At 37.4% G+C, this 20276-nt stretch overlaps 1 protein-coding gene across 2 annotated transcripts in view; it reads left to right on the top strand.

Annotated features, from left to right (window-relative positions):
• The first annotated feature begins 1296 nt into the window (after positions 1 to 1296).
• The window catches only part of psmb2 (proteasome 20S subunit beta 2), a 30864-nt gene continuing 11884 nt past the window's right edge, over positions 1297 to 20276 (top strand). The window contains exons 1-3 of one of the 2 annotated variants that reach the window (XM_087294316.1): positions 1297 to 1419; positions 16896 to 17018; positions 18261 to 18331. In XM_087294316.1, coding sequence (XP_087150442.1) covers positions 16907 to 17018; positions 18261 to 18331 — 183 coding nt within the window. In that variant the 5' untranslated portion in view covers positions 1297 to 1419; positions 16896 to 16906. 2 annotated transcript variants of the gene reach the window in all.

The following is a 20276-nucleotide window of genomic DNA, read 5'->3' as shown; positions in this document are numbered from 1 at the left end:
CGGGACGTATTTCACGTTCTCCAGAAACGCCCACGGGGCTACATTTCCAGGATGAGCCTGGGTTGGTAAATTCAGGTCAATTGGGAACACCTTTCAATGGTCATCATTGGCAAAACGTGTCTCAAATGAACTGAATTCACCCCTAATTCTTGCAAACACAGAGTGCATTATCTAATTTATATTTTATAACTATTCACAACGAAGAATAAACATAGGGCCACTAAGTGTTTTATTCATTGTTTGTTAGTATTAATTAACGAAACTTTTTGTAAAGTTGAAAGATAGATAGATAGATAGATAGATAGATAGATAGATAGATAGATAGATAGATAGATAGATAGATAGATAGATAGATGATAGATAGATAGATAGATAGATAGATAGATAGATAGATGATAGATAGATAGATAGATAGATAGATAGATAGATAGATAGATAGATGATAGATAGATAGATAGATAGATAGATAGATAGATAGATAGATGATAGATAGATAGATGATAGATAGATAGATAGATAGATAGATAGATAGATAGATAGATAGATAGATAGATAGATGATAGATAGATAGATAGATAGATAGATAGATAGATAGATGATAGATAGATAGATGATAGATAGATAGATAGATAGATAGATAGATAGATAGATAGATAGATAGATAGATAGATAGATAGATAGATAGATGATAGATAGATAGATAGATAGATAGATAGATAGATAGATAGATAGATAGATAGATGATAGATAGATGATAGATAGATAGATAGATAGATAGATAGATAGATAGATAGATAGATAGATAGATAGACAGACGGACGGACGGACGGACGGACGGACGGACGGACGGACGGACAGACGGACAGACAGACAGACAGACAGACAGACAGACAGACAGACAGACAGACAGACAGACAGACAGATAGATAGATAGATAGATAGATAGATAGATAGATAGATAGATAGATAGATAGATAATGACATGATTCAGTTTTGCTTGAGTTCACTAATCTCCCAGAGTCATGATACTGAAGCCTGTTGGTATAAGCGGGATCAGCTGCCTCGTCTGCTTTAACCAGCTAATAAATATGAAAACAGCGGGTTTAAACTTTTATTCGTTTGCTGCTTGAAAGGATTATACCCCTCTATGGAGTCCCATGTAAATCTCGCAACCTCATAATGGCCAATGTTGTCCCATAAAAAATGTGTCGAACAAAAGCGCCTGAATGGGGGCTCTTTCACGCATAAGGGGGTTTTCACAGGCCTTCATTGACGGCGGCTCGGCCTGACCACGCCCTCCAAGATAATCTCTCGCCGGAGAAAGCACGCCTCGAAGCGGCAGGTGCGTGTGCCAGGCACCGGGGTCACGGGGCCGACGGAGGTGGGGGAGCTCGCCATGTCAAATCCTCCCAGCTGCCGGTAGGAATTTTTCAGAGGTTGTCACTTCCATTTAGCTTGCTCTTTTTCACCCCTTCAGATGAAGTGGTCGCTCTCGTGCACAGGTCCTCTGCCACTTAACAAAAGCAAAGCGCCGCTAAACGACGACAGGCCGCAACAATAATGGCGACCCGAGCCGCTCTCAGCGCCGTGAAATCGCAGATTAAACCGAGAAAGCGGCGCCGGTGTCGCGGGCGTTGCGTTTCTTCAAGAATGCAAATGTGGAAATTGCAATGTTGAAGAAGCTTCTCGGCTCACCATATTGACGGGAACCTTTGTTCGGAGGGAAAGTTTTACTAGATAAAGACGTGTGAATATATTGCAGCAACACATTAGTGTATAGTAGGCTATATTGTAGTGTTTACAACTCTATGATAATGATTTCTCCAGCATACTGGGAACTGATAAACTTTAATACTTTAGTTTTTACTAGGCCACACAGTTAAGTATTTTGTGTAGTTTATAATTAGGCTCTATTTTTAACCATAGAAACTGCAGATTTATTACATTTAACTGTTTTACTATTGTATGTTTTAAAAACACTAATATTTACTTTAAGAGACGGATCCTTTGTTCAGAGTAAAAGTTTCTACTTGATTGCAGCACATAAGGCTGAACCAAAAAAAAAAACAGCTTAAACCTGGTTGGCTGGTTTAAGCTACTCAACCAGGCTGGTTTTAGAGGGGTTTTGGCCATTTCCAGGCTGGTTTCCAGCCATTTCCAGCCTGGTCTTAGGCTGGGAGATGACCAGCTAAAACCAGCTTGACCAGCCTAGCCAGGCTATAACCAGCCCTAACCAGCTATGTCCAGCTTAAATCAGACTGGTCAAGCTGGTTTTAGCTGGATTTAGCTGGTCAATTAAAAATACTAAACAGTATACACTTTATAGAATTATAATATAAACTGTTTAGTATTTCAACTCTTTATGAATGATCTAACTGATAAATGGTAATACTGCTTTAGCTTTTACTAGGCTACACAAACTGTATACAGTTGTAGAAATTGAGTATTGTGAGTTGGCCAATATTAAGTTCTATATTTGTATTAGATAATGACGTGTAAATATATTGCAGCAACACATTAGGCTGAACCATACTGTATTAAAGTGTATACTGAGTATAGACTATATTGTAGTATCTACAACTCTTTGATAATGAATGCTCCAGCACACTAACTGTGCGAACTGATGAACTGTAATACTACCCCTGCTGAAACCAGCCATTGAGGTAAAGTTGGTTTTATATTCCCACAGACTTTCTCCTTAATAATATAATGGGCCCTATCATACACCCGGCGTAATGTGGTGCAAGGTGCAACGCAACTGTTGATTGCTAGTTTCAGCTTGGCGCAAGAGTCATTTTGACGTTTGCAAAAATGTCAAATAAAATAAAATCCATCATATTAATTCTATAGTTAGCCGACTCATATCTGTCTGATTAGCGTTGTTTCTTTTGTCTTGTGCAGTTTAATTGACAGAATTTCTTCAAAGTCTGTTGTAGACTGTAAACGCATAACGACCCCATAACGCATGTGCATTTTTCTCATTTAAAGTATAAAAATGTTTACAGATTGATGTTTTTCTCATCCATAATTCTGTGGTTAGTTGTTTTGTTAAATATAAACAGATGTTTCAATATAATATTGACATTTACTTTCTATGCGAATTTATGTTTAGAGTTTTTACTGCAAATGTCACATCCATAAAGGCTGATTTATACTTCTGCGTCAAACGCCGGCGTATGCTACGGCGCTGACGCATAGCCCTTCGCCGTGGCTGTCGCCGTCACCGTCACTGACGTGCACCTCTCAAAAAATGTAACTACACGTCGCAACGACATGTAGCGTAAGCTCTGTGATTGGTCGGCTTGGTAGCGCTGACGAGTCTGGGCGGGACCGAGAGCCGCGCGAATGGCGCGAGCGATTGTTTACAAGTGTGGAGTCCCGTGAAGGAGCTCCGGATGGAAAGTTTTGTTTTGTGTTTACCTCATAGTTAAAGTTGTTGCACGTCCGCCGGTTCCTGCCTCAAAATGAGCGAGTTTGAGCCGCTTGTACATCCCGGAAGTGTTCAGGAAAAGCAAAACAGCAGCGAAGAAACTCGACACAGAGGAACATTTACACCTCACTGCCAACTAGTGTTTCGGAAGTGTTAATGCAGACCAACAGAGACAGCGCGCAGAAGTATAAATGAACAGCCATGCGCCTTGGGTTACGCCGGTCACCTGACGCAGAAGTATAAATCAGGCTTAACGCTGGAATTGCTCCCCAGCATTCTTTAAAGTGTACACAGCAAATGTTTGCCAGTAAATTCTGCGAATTCTGACTAAAACTAAACTCAAATTTCAAAAACCACAAAGGGTAACACAGTGCTGTAGGCCAATATGAAAGTTACAACCCTAAACTCTTATTTTATAGTAGTTTTATTATGCAGACACTTTTTCCAGTTACTTATAACTACTGTATCTCACAGTTAATCTCCTCGAGGATGCAGACTACTGATGTTTGTCAGATTACATTCAGTGTTTTAGTGCATTAATGTCAACATTTACTTGCAGATTAACATAGACGTTTTGACATTGGATATACAAAACAATTGAACATTCAACAGAGCAATCTGCTCTCAGGTGTTTTCTACTTATTTCCCTCTACACATTTAGTGTTTTTATTTAGCATTCTTTAGTTTGGTTGGAAAGTTTTTATTGTTAAAGTATCTTCAATCACGTGTGCAGAGTTACTGAAGTTTGTCCTGCGCGCTTGCGTTTTTTTTAGTTACTTCTTTGGTTTGGTGCGTTAATCTGATCATTACTATTATTCAATAGAAGGTAATGATTCGCACTCAATTGCTTCATACTGTTTTTATTTGTACTTTTTCTTACATTTTACGGGTGATAACAGACAAACAGACGTTTCGGCACAAAGCCTTCCTCAGTATGTGACATTCTTAGGAATGTTTATTGTCATTGCTGTGAAGATTATAAGTTATTGTGTGATTAATTGATAATGAAATGAGAGTGACGGTTTAACTAATTGCACATTGTGATTGACTATGGAATAAAAGGGTGGAGTTGGAGAATTGTGTCACACACTGAGGAAGGCTTTGTGCCGAAACGTCTGTTTGTCTGTTATCACCCGTAAAATGTAAGAAAAAGTACAAATAAAAACAGTATGAAGCAATTGAGTGCGAATCATTACCTTCTTTTGAATAAAGTATCTTCAAGAAAAACTAAACCAAAGCCAGGTTTTAGGTCTGGTGCTGTTTGTTGACTTATTTATCACACTTATTATTTCATATCTTAAATATGAAGTATACACAGAACGTTCCCTGTTTAGTTTCAGAGCAAAACATAATGACTATCAAATGTTTATACATCCTACATTTCAACAGCTCAACTCCCTGTTCAAGCTCTTGTTCTCTCCTGACTGGACTATTGCAACTCTCTACTAGCCGGGCTCCCAGCTAACTCTATCAAGCCTCTTCAGCTGCTTCAGTGGTCTTTAATGAAGCTAAAAGAGCACATGTCACTCCGCTGCTCATCCGTTTGCACTGGCTGCCAGTTGCTGCTCGCATTAAATTCAAATCTCTGATGTTTGCCTACAAAGTGACTTCTGGCTTTGCTCCTTCTTATCTGCTCTCACTTCTGCAGATCTATGTGTCCTCCAGAATCTTGCGTTCGGTGAATGAACGTCGCCTCGTGGTTTCATCCCAAAGAGGGAAGAAAACACTTTCGCGAACTCTCGCAATCAGTCTGCCCAGTTGGTGGAATGAACTCCCTAACTGCATCAGAACTGTACTACAAGGCAAGGCAAGTTTATTTATATAGCACATTTCATACACAGTGGCAATTCAAAGTGCTTTACATAAACAAGAATAAAAAAATAACACAAAAAAATCAAATAAATAAATTTACTAATGTTTTGCTTCTTACACTTTACACATCTGAAACTTGCCTACTGCACTTATTCATTGTTGCTCTTATAGTTGTGTAAATTGTCCTCAATTGTAAGTCGCTTTGGATAAAAGCGTCTGCTAAATGACTAAATGTAAACATTTACTAAGACAATGATATTCAATGTAAGAATTAATTATAATACCACAAAATGTTTTATTTACAGACATTACTCGAAACACTTAAATAGACACTATGAATTACATTAAATCTCCTTCAAAATTTTAGCTTGATGCAAATGTACAAATTCTCATTATTCTGAGAAGCGTGTCTTCAGTAAAGTCTTTTTTCTTCTTCTTTGCACTGAATAAAAAGAGTAATAAATCAAACAGGACACATTCTACTCTACGAAAAGCTGTTCATTGTTTTGATGCTTGAAATCCCTTTTTTGTGTTGGACCTTAAAAGATCTTGCCCTCCATTGTGTGATCGCCCACCCCACACACACACGCACACACACACACACAGACACACTGTTTTCAACTATTTATCAGAGTGAAGATTGCACCCTCCAGATTTCTCATCCGCTGACTGAAGCGAGGCCACACAAAAACCATGAATACTATTAATTTGCTCTGCCCCCGCGTGCACCACCTATACTCTTAATCTGAGTTCAAAACACGCTCTACTCTTAACAAACTACCCTTGGGCGATGAGTCCATAATCCCCAAACTCAGACGAGTCCCTCTGGAGCCAAGATCAGCGCTGTTCTGTAGTCTCCAGCTGAAGAATTGATCGCAAATTAGCACAATAGTGTAGGAAAACCTGTCGTTTTATCTGGACAGAGCAGGAATCGCCTGCATTATTTCCTCTCCACTGACACTTTGAATACTCGCATTACTGAACTACACTTTTAGGGATTTTTATTTTAGTTTTGTAACAATAACAGAACTATGTTTGCTGCTAAATATAACTATTTTCATGAAGAACTGTTTCAATATTTTATAAATGTTATATAAAATACTAAATTTAAAGTATTATAGTATAAAGGTGTACAAATTTGATTCATTCATTCATTTTCTTTTCGGCTTAGTCCCTTTATATATCACAGCGGAATAGACCGCCAACTTATCCAGCATGTTTTACGCAGTGGATGCCCTTCCAGCTGCAACCCAATGCTGGGAAACACCCATACACACTCATTCACACACTCGTACACTATGGGCAATGTAGTTGATCAATTCCCCTATAGCGCATGTGTTTGGACTGTGGGGGAAACCGGAGCACCCGGAGGAAACCCACACCAACACGGGGAGAACATGCAAACTCCACACAAACACCAACTGACCCAGCTGGAGCTCGAACCAGCGACCTTCTTGATGTGAGGCAGTTGTGCTACCCACTGAGCCACCGTGCCGCCCCAGAATTGTTTAATTAAGGTTGTAATATTGACAAAACAATACAAGATATTTCTCACGGTTGCAAAATGTACCCACAATTCTAGAATCAGACTCTAAAAAAATTCAGTAACCCAATGTTGGGTCAAAAAATAACCATCGGATTTAAAAATGTCTTTTAAATCTAGCAAAAAAAAAAATTCAATGTGTCCATACACTGACTTAAAACACAGGTGGCACGGTGTCTCAGTGGGTAGCACTGTGACTTCACAGCAAGAAAGTCGCTGGTTCGAGTCCCGGCTGGGTCAGTTGGGTTTTTTTGTGTGGAGTTTGCATGTTCTCCCCTTGTTGGTGTGGGCGCTCCGGTTTCCCCCACAGTCCAAACACGTGCGCTATAGAGGAACTGATCAACTAAATTGGTCGTAGTGTATGAGTGTGTGTGTGTGTATGAGTGTGTATGGGTGTTTCCCAGTACTGGGTTGCACCTGGAAGGGCATCCGTTGCGTAAAACATGCTGGTATAGTTGGTGGTCAAAAATAATAATACTAATAATTAAGAATAATACTTCCTTGCATTAATATAGAGCTTTTATAGGCCCTCAAAGTGCTTCACACATTGCGGGGATCTGCTTATCCAGCACCAGTGTGCAGCATCCACCTGCATGATGCGACGGCAGCCATTTTTTGCGCCAGACCACACACCACACACCAGCTGATTGGTGGAGAGGAGACAGAGATGAAGCCAATTATGATATGGATAGAGGCCAGTGGGCAGAATTGGCCAGGATGTCGGGGTTAAACCCCTACTCTTTTACCAAGGACATCCTGGGATTTTTAATGAGCACAGAGAGTCAGGACCTCGGTTTAACGTCTCATCCGAAAGACGGCGCTCACTGAGCAGTATAGAGTCCCCGTCACTATACTGGGGCATTAGGACCCACACAGACCACAAGTTGAGCGCCCCCTGCTGGCCTCACTAACACCACTTCTGGCAGCAACCCAGCTTTCCCATGTGGTCTCCCATCCAGGTACTGACCAGGTGCAGCCCTGCTTAGCTTCAGTAGGCGACCATGTGAGAGTTGCAGAGAGCTAGCTGCCGGCCAAAATAAGTATACGAGTCTTTAAGTTCATATTTTCAAGACAAAACTTCCCTAAATATACACACACACATTATTTTCAGGCATAACTTGATTTTATGTGGGTTTTTATTTTAAATTAAGGTAATTATAATTGAAAAAAATGCAATAAGGTTTTACTTCAGGATGCAAAATGCACCTGCAATGCTCTTAACCCAATGTTGGGTCAGACATAACCATTGGGATTTAAAAGTGTAAATTTAGCTGACAAAATTAACCCAAATCGGTCCATATTTGACCCAACACTGCCTTAAAACCACCCCGCGTGTTTAAGAGTGAACCTCAAAAGGACAGTCTTTCCATTAGAGTGTGTTTAAAATGAACCCAGCGCTTGTTAATGACTTCCAAGTGAATGAAATGAAACGCCACCGTGCAGCCTGACTTCAGATACTCTAAAGTTGGAATAATCCCTAAACAGCCAGCGGCCCCAATTACAGCTTATATATTTGCACCAGTGCGCAGCGCCTGTCTCACAACTGCTGAGAGCGCACAACAGCACACACACACACACATGCAGACGACTGAGACTGGTTGAGGAGGCAGAGAGATGTAGGTTTATACAATAGTGTGTGTGTGTGTGTGAGAGAGAGAGAGAGAGAGAGAGTGTGTGTCTGTGTGTTTTTGTGTACTTGTCTTTGTTAGCTTATGAGGACAAATTTGTATAAATAATACAAGAAGAGTCCTCGTAAACCACAAAAACCAACACGTGTGCGTGTGTGTGTGCGTGTGTGTGAGAGTTTGTGTGTATATGTGCGTGTGTTTGAGTGAGTGTGTGTGTTTGTGTGTATATATTTCTGTGGATATGTGTGTGTGTCTGTGTGAGTTTGTGTATGTGTGTGTGTGTGTGTGTTTGTGTGTATATATTTCTGTGTATGCGTGTGTGAGTTAGAGTGTGTTTGTGTGTATATATGTGTGTATATATGTATATAAATGTGTAGGTATGTGTGTGTGTGTGTGAGTCTGTGTTTGTTTGTGTGTGTGTAGGCTTGTGTGTATGTGTGTGCGCGTATGTGTATATACAGTACGTCTGTCTGTGTGTGTGACTGGATTTGAATGTGTTTGTGTGTACATTTGTGTGTGCGTATGTGTGTGTGTGTTTATGTGTATAAATATGTGTGCATATATGTATGTTTGTGTTTGAGTTTGTGTGTATATATTTCTGTGTATATGTGTGTGCGTGTGTGCGCGCGTGTGTGTGAGAGAGTCTATGAGAGTGTGTGTGTTTGTGTGTATATATTTCTGTGTATGTGTGTGTGAGTTTGAATGTGTTTGTGTCTATATATGTATATAAATGTGTATGAATGTGTGTGAGTCTGTGTACGCGTGTGTGTATGTGTGAGTTTGTGTGTATACATTTCTGTGTATATCCGTATGTGAGTGTTTGTGTCTGTCAGTATGTGTGTGTGTGTATATATGTCTGTCCGTGTGTGTGACTAGGTTTGAATGTGTTGTGTGTACATATGTGTGTGTGTGTGTGTTTATGTGTTTATATAGTGTCTATATGTGTATGTGTGTGTGTGTGAGAGTCTGTGTTAGTTTGAGTGTGTTTCTGTACACCTATGTGTGTGCGTGTGTGTGTGTTTGAGTTTGTTTGTGTGTATATATTTCTGTGTATATGTGTTGAGTGTGTGTGCGTATCTGTTTGTATGTGTATATGTGTGTGTGTGTGAGTTAAAGTGTGTTTGTGTGTGTATATATGTGTATGTATGTGTGTGTGTGTGTGTGTGTGTGTGTGTGTGTGTGTGTGTTTGAGTTTGTTTGTGTGTATATATTTCTGTGTATATGTGTTGAGTGTGTGTGCGCGTATCTGTTTGTATGTGTATATGTGTGTGTGTGTGCGTGTGTGTGTGTGTTTGAGTTTGTTTGTGTGTATATATATATGTGTATGTATGTGTGTGTGTGTGTGTGTGTGTTTGAGTTTGTTTGTGTGTATATATTTCTGTGTATATGTGTTTAGTGTGTGTGCGTATCTGTTTGTATGTGTATATGTGTGTGTGTGTGTGAGTTAAAGTGTGTTTGTGTGTATATATGTGTATGTATGTATGTATGTGTGTGTGTGTGTGTGTGTGTGTGTGTGTGTGAGTGTATTAGCAGTCAGAGCACTGGGGCCCGGAGGCGATTCCTGTGTGTGCATGCGATAAAGGGGGAACTGGAGGAAGTGAGGGAGGGTGTGGAGAGAGAGAGAGAGAAAGAGAGAGAGAGAGAAAGAGAGAGAGGAATAGTTGAGAAAGATGTGTGTTGGCGGAGGGTGGGGGCGTCAGACATAGAGAGAAACAGAGAGAGAGAGAGAGAGAGAGAGACTGAAGTTAAAAGGGGGAAAACAGTGAACAAGCAGAGCTCCAAGCCTTTATGATGCTGTCAAGATTCCTGGATTTTGTCCCCATTGGGCTCCCTCCCTCTCTCTCTCTCCTTCCCTCTCTCTCTCTCTCTCTCTCTCTTTCTCTCTCTGTCTCTCTCTCTGCCCCTTTTTCCTCACATGAAACGAGGGGAAGAGTGTCTTGGCAGGGTAATTAAGAATGGCCTCTAAACACAGAAGTATGGCAGGAACACTCCAGATGAAAGTAAATGATTAAAATAATTACAGGCGCAGAGCTGACGAGCCGGAGTGCGGGGTGGCCGCCGGACATTTGTCGGTAATTAGATAATTAATCTGAATGCAAATGATGAGTCCTAACGAAGCAGTCAGGCTGAACCGGTGACAACTGCTGAAAGAGAGAGGAGATGGAGACCGAGAAATACTTTCATCACATGCATGAAACATATTCCATCCCATAACCGTCCATCTGTCCATCGCTATGGTGAAGCGATATAGAGTCATGCATTAAAGCAAAGCAACTGTTATATTGCTTCAAGTTTGTTATTGCACTCTAAAAGTGCTGATTTTAGGAGTGTGCCCTGTCCTTATGAGGACAAAATAATCACGTTTTATTATATTTACTGTGATTTAAAACAGACTTTAAGGATTAAAAGACTTCTGGGGATATTAATAATAATAAAACACTGATTAATTGTCGTCTGAAATCTTCATATTTTGGCTCTGTCCTATTTTATTCATTTGACAACAGGATTGTTAATCATTTAAAAACATGTCTTATTAGTACAATTGATCAAAAATGCTGCCTTATTTCAAGTTACATTTGGGTGAAACCCAACCACTGGGTTTAAAATGGGTTCAACAATATATAAAATAAAAAAGAAATTACCCATCAGATTAGTTTGTCCATATGTTACCCAATAAAAACATTAAATAACCCAGAATTGTTTCGAATGCAGAATAATGTTTCCTTTTGACATAGATATTATGCTGTATATGACAATTGAACATCATTTCATTCATTCATTTTCTTTTCAGCTTAGTCAATTTATTCATCAGGGGTCGCCACAGCGTAATGAACCACCAATTTATCCAGCATATGTTTAATGCAGTGGATGCCCTTTCAGCTGCAACCTATCACTGGGAAACATCCATAAACTCTCATTCACACACACTCATACACTACAGCCAATTTAGTTAATCAATTCCCCTATAGCGCATGTGTTTAGACTGTGGGGTAAACCGGAGCACCCGGAGGAAACCCACACCTACACGGGGAGAACATGCAAACTCCACACAGAAACACCAACTGACCCAGCCGAGGCCTGAACCAGCGACCTTCTTACTTTGAGGCGATTGTGCTACCCGCTGCGCCACCGTGACGCCCTGCAAACCATGCAACAAAATTATATATCTTGACATTTTGGGAATAATTTAAAAGCTGTGATTTCTATGTATAGTAACTGATCTGTCGTGGTGATTCTACAGTTGCTATGGTAACAGAACTATAGTAATTGATCTGTTGTGGTGATTCTACAGTTGCTATGGTAACATAACAACTACAGTAATTGATCTGTTGCGGTGATTCTACAGTTGCTATGGTAACAGAACTATAGTAATTGATCTGTTGTGGTGATTCTACAGTTGCTATGGTAACAGAACTATAGTAATTGATCTGTTGTGGTGATTCTACAGTTGCTATGGTAACACAACAACTATAGTAACTGATCTGTTGTGGTGATTCTACAGTTGCTATGGTAACACAACAACTACAGTCATTGATCTGTTGTGGTGATTCTACAGTTGCTATGGTAACACAACAACTATAATAACTGATCTGTTGTGGTGATTCTACAGTTGCTATGGTAACACAACAACTATAATAACTGATCTGTTGTGGTGATTCTACAGTTGCTATGGTAACACAACTATAGTCATTGATCTGTTGTGGTGATTCTACAGTTGCTATGGTAACACAACTATAGTCATTGATCTGTTGTGGTGATTCTACAGTTGCTATGGTAACACAACAACTATAATAACTGATCTGTTGTGGTGATTCTACAGTTGCTATGGTAACACAACAACTATAATAACTGATCTGTTGTGGTGATTCTACAGTTGCTATGGTAACACAACTATAGTCATTGATCTGTTGTGGTGATTCTACAGTTGCTATGGTAACACAACAACTATAGTAATTGATTTGTTGGGGTGATTCTACAGTTGCTAAAACTAAAAAATGCAATAGTATCTGGATTCAGTCTTTCTGATGCAAGCTGAGACTGCATCACTCAGCGATGCAATGTCAGACACAGTGCACTTAAATGGAGCTAGTGACATCACTGTGACGGGTAGGGTTAGGGGTGGGGTTAGGTGAGCCCATTAAAAAGCATCGGATGCAGCCCAGACTGCACTGCACCAGTTCTGCAGCCAGACCCCTCTCAAAAAAATGTCTAAATACTGTATTTCTCTATAGCTATAGGGTGTATTATACTACAATACCACTGTATTACAGCTAAAGCAGTATTTCTTACTGTTTATCGGTTCATTATGATACTAGGCTGGATGATGCATTAAGAAAGACGTTATACATGATACATTACTCTGGGATTTTTTCATAAATTGGTTCTGCTTTCACATGAAATCGACAAACTGCTGAAAAACTGTTGTGTTTGTGTGTGTGTATAGGGCTAAATTGAACTCTTAAGTATTTTTAAATTATTCTTTTATATTGCATATAAACTTTCCATTAGTTTTCCTCATGACACAGTTATGCTATCACAAATAAACTCACAAAGTGATGTGGTGCAAATTTACCCACAAATTAGGAACCACATCAGATAAAATGCAAATAGGTTTTGTGAACAATATCAAAACATGGGGGACATATGTCCACTGTTATCCAGTGTAACATACTGTATATATTTTTGTTAACATAACGCAAAAGCTCATTCTGAATTTGCTAATTCAAATGTCAGAGAATAAGAAATAATACCAAATCTGATTCTTATTGAAATTGTCAAAAACGCAAATGTGTGAATGATGGCAAATAATTAATATTCTATAATAATATTATATATTTATATAACATGTTTAAGTATGCCAAACAGGATTTGTTAGGATTTAATAATGAGCCTAATATTGTAAATCTTACAATATGCTGAAAGGGTAAAGTCTAGAAGGGATGCAGCTGCAGATGCATCATAATTTTTGTGACACTACAACAATAATCTTTTTGTATTACTGTGAGGGTTAGGGTAGGGGTAGATGTTAAAAAAATACTATTTAATTGGTAATTTAATAAATAATATAAATAATACCCTCTGTTTTTACATTACTGTGAGGGTTGGGGTAAAGGTAGACGTTAATAAAATACAATTAATAGGTAAATTAATAAACAATATGAATAATACTCGGCATATTTAGTGTTTTAATTTAATTTCAATAAATAAATATAAATAAACATCGGTAACTTCTGGCCGCAGCAGCAACTCCCGCGTCACGTGACATCTCTGTGATGACGTGTAAACCGCGCGCCGCCGCTCTTCCATTCTGCTTTTGCTGTGTAATATCTGACAGAGCTGCACTGCTAGTCCACTGAGTGAATAGAGTTTGTTAAATCCACTTTAAACTCAGTCCGCAGTATGGAGTATTTGATCGGGATTCAGGGACCAGACTTTGTGCTGGTGGCGGCTGATAACGTCGCGGCGAGCAGTATAATCCAGATGAAGCACGGTGAGTTAGCATATTAGCATCAAGCTAACCGCTCAGACAGCAGCAGAATAACGCAACGCATGTTTACCAAAACTAATGTTGTACACTGCTCTAAATACACACATTTCACTCTTTTAATGCTTCTCTGTATTTGCTTGTCAGTGTTCTCCTCTCTTCTATGGAGTTTACAGCAGTTTCAGGCTAGGTTGCTAATGTCCGCTAAAGCAGTTTTTGCGTGGAACTGATTTACATAAATATTCAAATATGAGTTTTTAATGTAAATAAACTTGATTTCGACTGTATTTTAACCCGCATTAGGATCAACTCATCAGGATTGGGGATGTTTAGGTCCTCGACTGTTGAGGATGAGTTTGCGATTCATTTGTGAAAGTGAAAGTAAATCGACATAATCTGCTTATGTGTGTGTGTCATCGCAACATAATTAGAAATGTAAGGTCTATTTATATGCAGCGAGAAGTAACAGATCAATTTGACATGAAATTGAATGAATGCATTGTCTAATCAAATGCTCAACAGAGAGTCAGAGACCAACTTCTGACAGCAACTGCAAATGATGTTAATGAAACTGAAGGCTATTGGCTGATTCTCTCTCTCTCTCTCTCTGATTATCCCCCCTCCCCACACACACACTTTATGTGAATCTTATTTACTTTAATAGCACATCTAGATCCACTTTTGATCAGAGACATTAAAGAACAGACTAGGCATGGGCTGGTGTAAGGTTCTGATGGTATGATAACCTTGCATAAAAATATTATGGTTTCACAGTATTGTGCTAACTTCTTTAAAATAGATTCTTTTTAAATACCTGGGTAAAAACGACAACTTTTTTCCCCTTTAAAAACAATATATTTTATTTTTTGAAAGATTTATTATATTTTGGAGCCGTAAACATGTCAGGCTAAATAAGTCAAAACAATCATTGACTTCTGCTGTCTTCATTTGTTTCAAAAACACAGATTTCATTATATTTTTAAACGGCATCTTTGGATTTTTTTCTGCTGGTGATACTGTCCTAAAAAACAAACAAAAAAAAATTAAGTAAAAATTCGTACACATACCTTAGGAACGCTATTGATGCCAGTTTTATGGCTCATTTAACTAACTGTTACAGCACGGTTTGGGTCAGTACGTGTTTCTACTACCCTTTTGTCGGGCGTGTTGTATGACTAAGTTTCAGTCGACTTCATTCTCGCTTAAGAAAATGTCTACAGTAAAGCTGTACAGGTCGTTTACATATATGAGGAGCACTTCTCACAACACAGATGCTTCATACACATAAATACTTCTGTAAAAATGTTTATTACTAACTTTTCTATGAACATGAGTTAATTATAACTGCAGATCAATGACAGTGCAAAATAGCCTAGTGTAACATCTGTAATTATATTAAATCAATATATAAATGCAACATATATGAACACACACAGCCCCTTACAGTCTTCGATATGTTACCAACTACAGAAGAACTACACACAACAGATATTTAGTCCTTACTACCATGGCAGGGCGCCACGACAAAATTCATCCCGCCACAGCTACATTCCAGCTTCTGATTCAAAACATTTTGTTTTTTAATAGCGGGTGATAATCGCACCAAAACATATTAAAGGGTAAGTGAATTATAACAGCGCAAACTTTTCTGTAACCGCAGTAGGTGCTGTGCTTCATTTGTTTAACCCTTTAGGGTGACGTGCCGACTGACTGACAGGTGCGTGAGGCCAGCAAACACGACGTATAGCCGTTTCACTTTACTTCAGGACACATTAATGCTACTCTCTAGGTCTATATAGAGACATTTATAAGCATTCCTAGCAAATCTAATAAATGCTGGAGACATACTCGTTACGTAAACGCACTAAATCGCACTCAGCAGCGTTTGCTTGAGACCGCACAAGATCTGCGTGCTCTTGAAGCGGCTTATATTTGAGGTGGTGTGCAAGAAGCTTTGTGCACGAGCAGAGGAAATCGGCGCACAAGCAGAGATTCACATGCTAGTACATGTAGGTTAATACATAAATGCGATCTCGACATCTAATACTGCGCTCACGACATGTTTCATTGATAACGCCACAGGTATTTGGTAGATCTGTGTACAAAAAGGCCTGGAAAACATCCTAGAGGAAACACTGAAATTAATGAAAGGTTGATTATTAATGATTATTTAATACGTAGCTTTCATATTTGTGAGTTATAATCACATAGGTTGCTACTCGCTATGTTTATGTATGTACGTATTTATTTATTTATTGTTCAGTAATATTAAATTTCAAAGAATTTCTGCATTTTTATGTTCATTTTCCTTTGGCTGAGTCTCTTTATTCATCAGTGGTTGCCACAGCGGGATGAACCGACAATTATTCCAGCATATTTTACACAGCGGATGCCCTTTTCGCTGCAACCTAGTACACCCACACACACATTCACACACACTGCGGCCAGTTTAGTTGATCAGTTCCCCTATAGCGCATGTGTTTGGACTGAGGTAAACCGGAGTACCCGGAGGAAACCCACACCAACACGGGGAGAACATGCAAACTCCACACAGAAACACCAACTGACCAAATCAGAGCTCGAATCAACGACCTTCTTGATGTGAGGCCACAGTGCCGACCACTGAGCCACTGTGCCGCCCCATTTTTAAGTTATAGCATTCAATGTTTACTTTTTTAGTAGTCAGTGAGAGGTTGTTAATAATATGCAAGCTGGATTGAAACATCAATATTGAGACGTAAACAGTGTTATGTTTGTTAAATTAATTTGAGTCCGACACCAAACAAATCCAAAACACAAAAGTTCTATGCATGAGGATGTTGCGCAGGATGTTCCCTCATTTATTATTGAATTTCCGCAGGTGTTTCATAAGTGTTTAGCCAATCACAAATAAAAAAGAAGACAGAAAACGAGAGGAATTTCCTATTAAAGTCGAGATGTGATATATTTTGAGTAAAATGCAATATATTTGTCACACACGGTTTGTGTTTGTACCAGATTATGACAAGATGTTCAAGCTGAGTGAGAAGATCCTGCTGCTGTGTGTGGGTGAAGCCGGAGACACCGTACAGTTTGCAGAATACATCCAGAAGAACGTCCAGCTTTACAAAATGAGGAACGGTAAGCAGTAATCACACGAGCAGCCTTTAAACATGAGGTTTTACATTTGAGTGTGTTTGGTTTTGCTGCATCTTCAAGCTCGGCAACCAATGAAACGGCTGTATTTGCATATGGGAGATGCAGTGGTATGCTGGGAAATGTGTGAACAGGCGTTATGTTTATTTATGAAGTGTATGGGAAGCTAAACTGGTGTGTGTGTGTGTGTGTGTGTGTGTGTGTGTGTGTGTGTGTGTGTGTGTGTGTGTGTCTGCGACACAATCAGGTGTTTCATCGCCTTTTCAGCTTTTGCATGGTTTGCAAACATTATTAAATTGCATATATTTTGTTTAAAGACATTCGGTCTGTAGTATAAGGGGTGTTTAAAATGTAATCGATTGTTCATTTCAGTCTTAAGTTTGGATGAATGTTTGTACATTTCCTTTTGTTTTTACTCTGTTTAATTAAACATTCCACAAACAATGAATAATTACACAACACTGATGCAAAATAGCAAGTCAAATACGACTGTAATAATTAAAAAATAAGAAATTAATTCCTAAAATAAATATAAATTATATTAATAATAAGAAATGCATGCTAAATAATATAGATAAAATAAATAATAATAATAAAGGAATAACAAATTAGCAAAAAATAAATATATTTTCGTTATGATAAGTAAGCATTGTAAGAAATAAATAAGACATGCACACAAATAAATATTGACAATGATAATAAATAAAGAAATTAGAAGTTAATAAATAATAAGTTGTACGTTATAATAAGAAATAAGAAATGCACACAAATTAATATAAACGGAGAAAATAATAACAAAAATAATAAAGGAATAATAAATGTATACAAAATTAATATACATAATTTAAAGAATACAAATCGTAATACTAAACAAATTAGAAATACAAAATAAATTAGTTCAAAAAATTATATAAGATAATAATAAATAAATGAATTGTATACAAGGAAAAAGAACAAAGAAATGTATACAATATTAATATCAATAAATATATTTATATAAAGCCCCAGACAATATTTATATTTTAAAAAATCAAGCGTTTATGTCTTATCCTCATCAATGTTAATAATGTTTAATAATAATAATTAATGTGATACAAATAAGTGGAAAGTCTGATTATAAACATGATTATTATGTGAAGAAATGATAAGTGTGTAGTTGGCTGTTGTGTGTAGATGCACTGAAGACAGTCTTGTGTTGTGATGCTGTTCTCTCTGCTCCTCCATCAGGATATGAGCTCAGTCCTGCAGCCGCTGCAAACTTCACCAGGAAAAACCTGGCAGATTATCTGCGCAGTCGGGTGAGTGCAGGAGTCTGTCCTCTCAAAGCCTTCTCTTCTTTCTCTTTCTTTCCTTTGTCATTTTGTTGCTCTCCCTCCTCTTTTCCTTTTCTCTTTTTAATTTAGTTTATTTTTCTTTATTCTTTTTGTTCGTTTTTTTAATTCTTTCCTTTCTCTTTCTTTTTTTTCATTTTTCTTTCTTTCTTCCTTCTGTCTTTTTCTTTTTCATTGCTTGTCCTCTTTTTTTGATTCTTTTTTTTATTTTTTCCATTTTTCTTTCTTAACCTCTTTTAGTCTCTTTCTTTTGTTTTCTTTCCTTTTTAATTTTCTTTATATTCTTTTTTTAGATTTTTTTCTTTTATAATTTTTTGTTTTTGTTTTTTATTCTTTTTTGTTTTGTTTTTGTTTTTTTGTGTTGTTTTTTTCTTTTCTTTATAATTTTTGTAACGTTTTTATTTAGATTTTCTGTTTTCATCTATTTTTTCTTTTTTATTATTTTTTTATTTTTATTTATTTATTTTTTTTTTTCTGTCCTTTTTGTCATTTCTTTCTTTCTGTTTTTCTTCTTCTTTTTTCTTTTTTTCTTTCTTTTGTTTTATTTTATTATTTCTTTTTGTTGTTTATTTCTTATTTCTGTCCTTTGTCATTTTCTTTCTTTCTTTCTTTCTTTCTTTCTTTCTTGATTTTATTTCTCCTGTCCTTTTTGTCATTTCTTTCTTTCTTTGTTTTTTTTCTCCTCCTTTTTTCTTTCTTTTGTTTTTCTTCTTTTTGTTCTTTACTTTTGTTTTATTTTATTATTTCTATTTCTTTCTTTTGTTGTTTATTTCTTATTTCTGCCTTTTGTCATTTCTTCTTTCTGTCGTTTCTTTCTTTTTGTCGTTTCTGTCTTTCTTTGTTTGATTTTTTCTTTCTTGATTTTATTTTTTCTTTCCTTTGTCGTTTCTTTCTTTTTCTTTCTTTCTTTCTTTCTTTCTTTCTTTCTTTCTTTCCTTTGTCGTTTCTTTCCTTTGTCGTTTCTTTCTTTCTTTCTTTCTTTCTTTCTTTCTTTCCTTTGTCGTTTCTTTCTTTCTTTCCTTTGTCGTTTCTTTCTTTTTCTTTCTTACTTTCTTTCTTTCTTTTTTGTCGTTTCTGACTTTTCTTCTTTCTTTCTTTCTTTCTTTCTTTCTTTCTTTCCTTCTTTCTTTCTTCGTCGTTTCTTTCCTTCTTTCTGTCATTTCTTTCTTTCTGTCTGTTCTTTCTTTCTGTCTGTTCTTTCTTTCTGTCTGTTCTTTCTTTCTGTCGTTTCTTTCTTTCTGTCGTTTCTTTCCTCCTTTCTGTCGTTTCTGTCGTTTCTTTCCTTCTTTCTGTCGTTTCTTTCCTTCTTTCTGTCGTTTCGTTCTTTCTTTCTTTCTTTCTTTCTTTCTTTCTGTCGTTTCTTTCCTTCTGTCTGTTCTTTCTTTCTTTCTTTCTTTCTGTCATTTCTTTCTTTCTTTCTGTCGTTTCTTTCTTTCTTTCTGTCGTTTCTTTCTTTCTTTCTGTCGTTTCTTTCTTTCGTTTCTTTTTTTCTTTCTTTTTTGTCGTTTCTTTCATTGTTTGATTTTTTTTATTTTTTTTATTTCTTCTTTCCTTTGTTGTTTCTTTCTGTCGTTTCCTTTCTTTCTTTCTTTCTTTCTTTCTTTCTTTCTTTCTTTCTTTCTTTTCCTTTTCTACACAGGAAGGAGGATTGCTATAATCCTAATTATCATCATCATCATCATTATATAATACACTGATTTGATTTGTGGCTCATTAAAAATGCATGCCTGCCACTAACATTTAGAAAGAAAGTCAAGAGAACACAAGCATCACTGCTTTCACCTTTTCTTTTAAAACAAAAATCGTCATGTTTTCCTGCAGACAACAGCGCGAGGCGTCCCACAGAGTAAATGCAAATGCAACCGGTGTAAAATGTGCACAGAAACAGATGCCAGTGTGTTTACAGTGTGTA

This window comes from Danio rerio, chromosome 19 (assembly GCF_052040795.2).
Source record: "Danio rerio strain M-AB ecotype USA chromosome 19, GRCz13ab, whole genome shotgun sequence".
Classification (NCBI taxonomy): Eukaryota; Metazoa; Chordata; class Actinopteri; order Cypriniformes; family Danionidae; genus Danio; species Danio rerio.
This window is presented reverse-complemented; position numbering and strand designations above follow the sequence as displayed.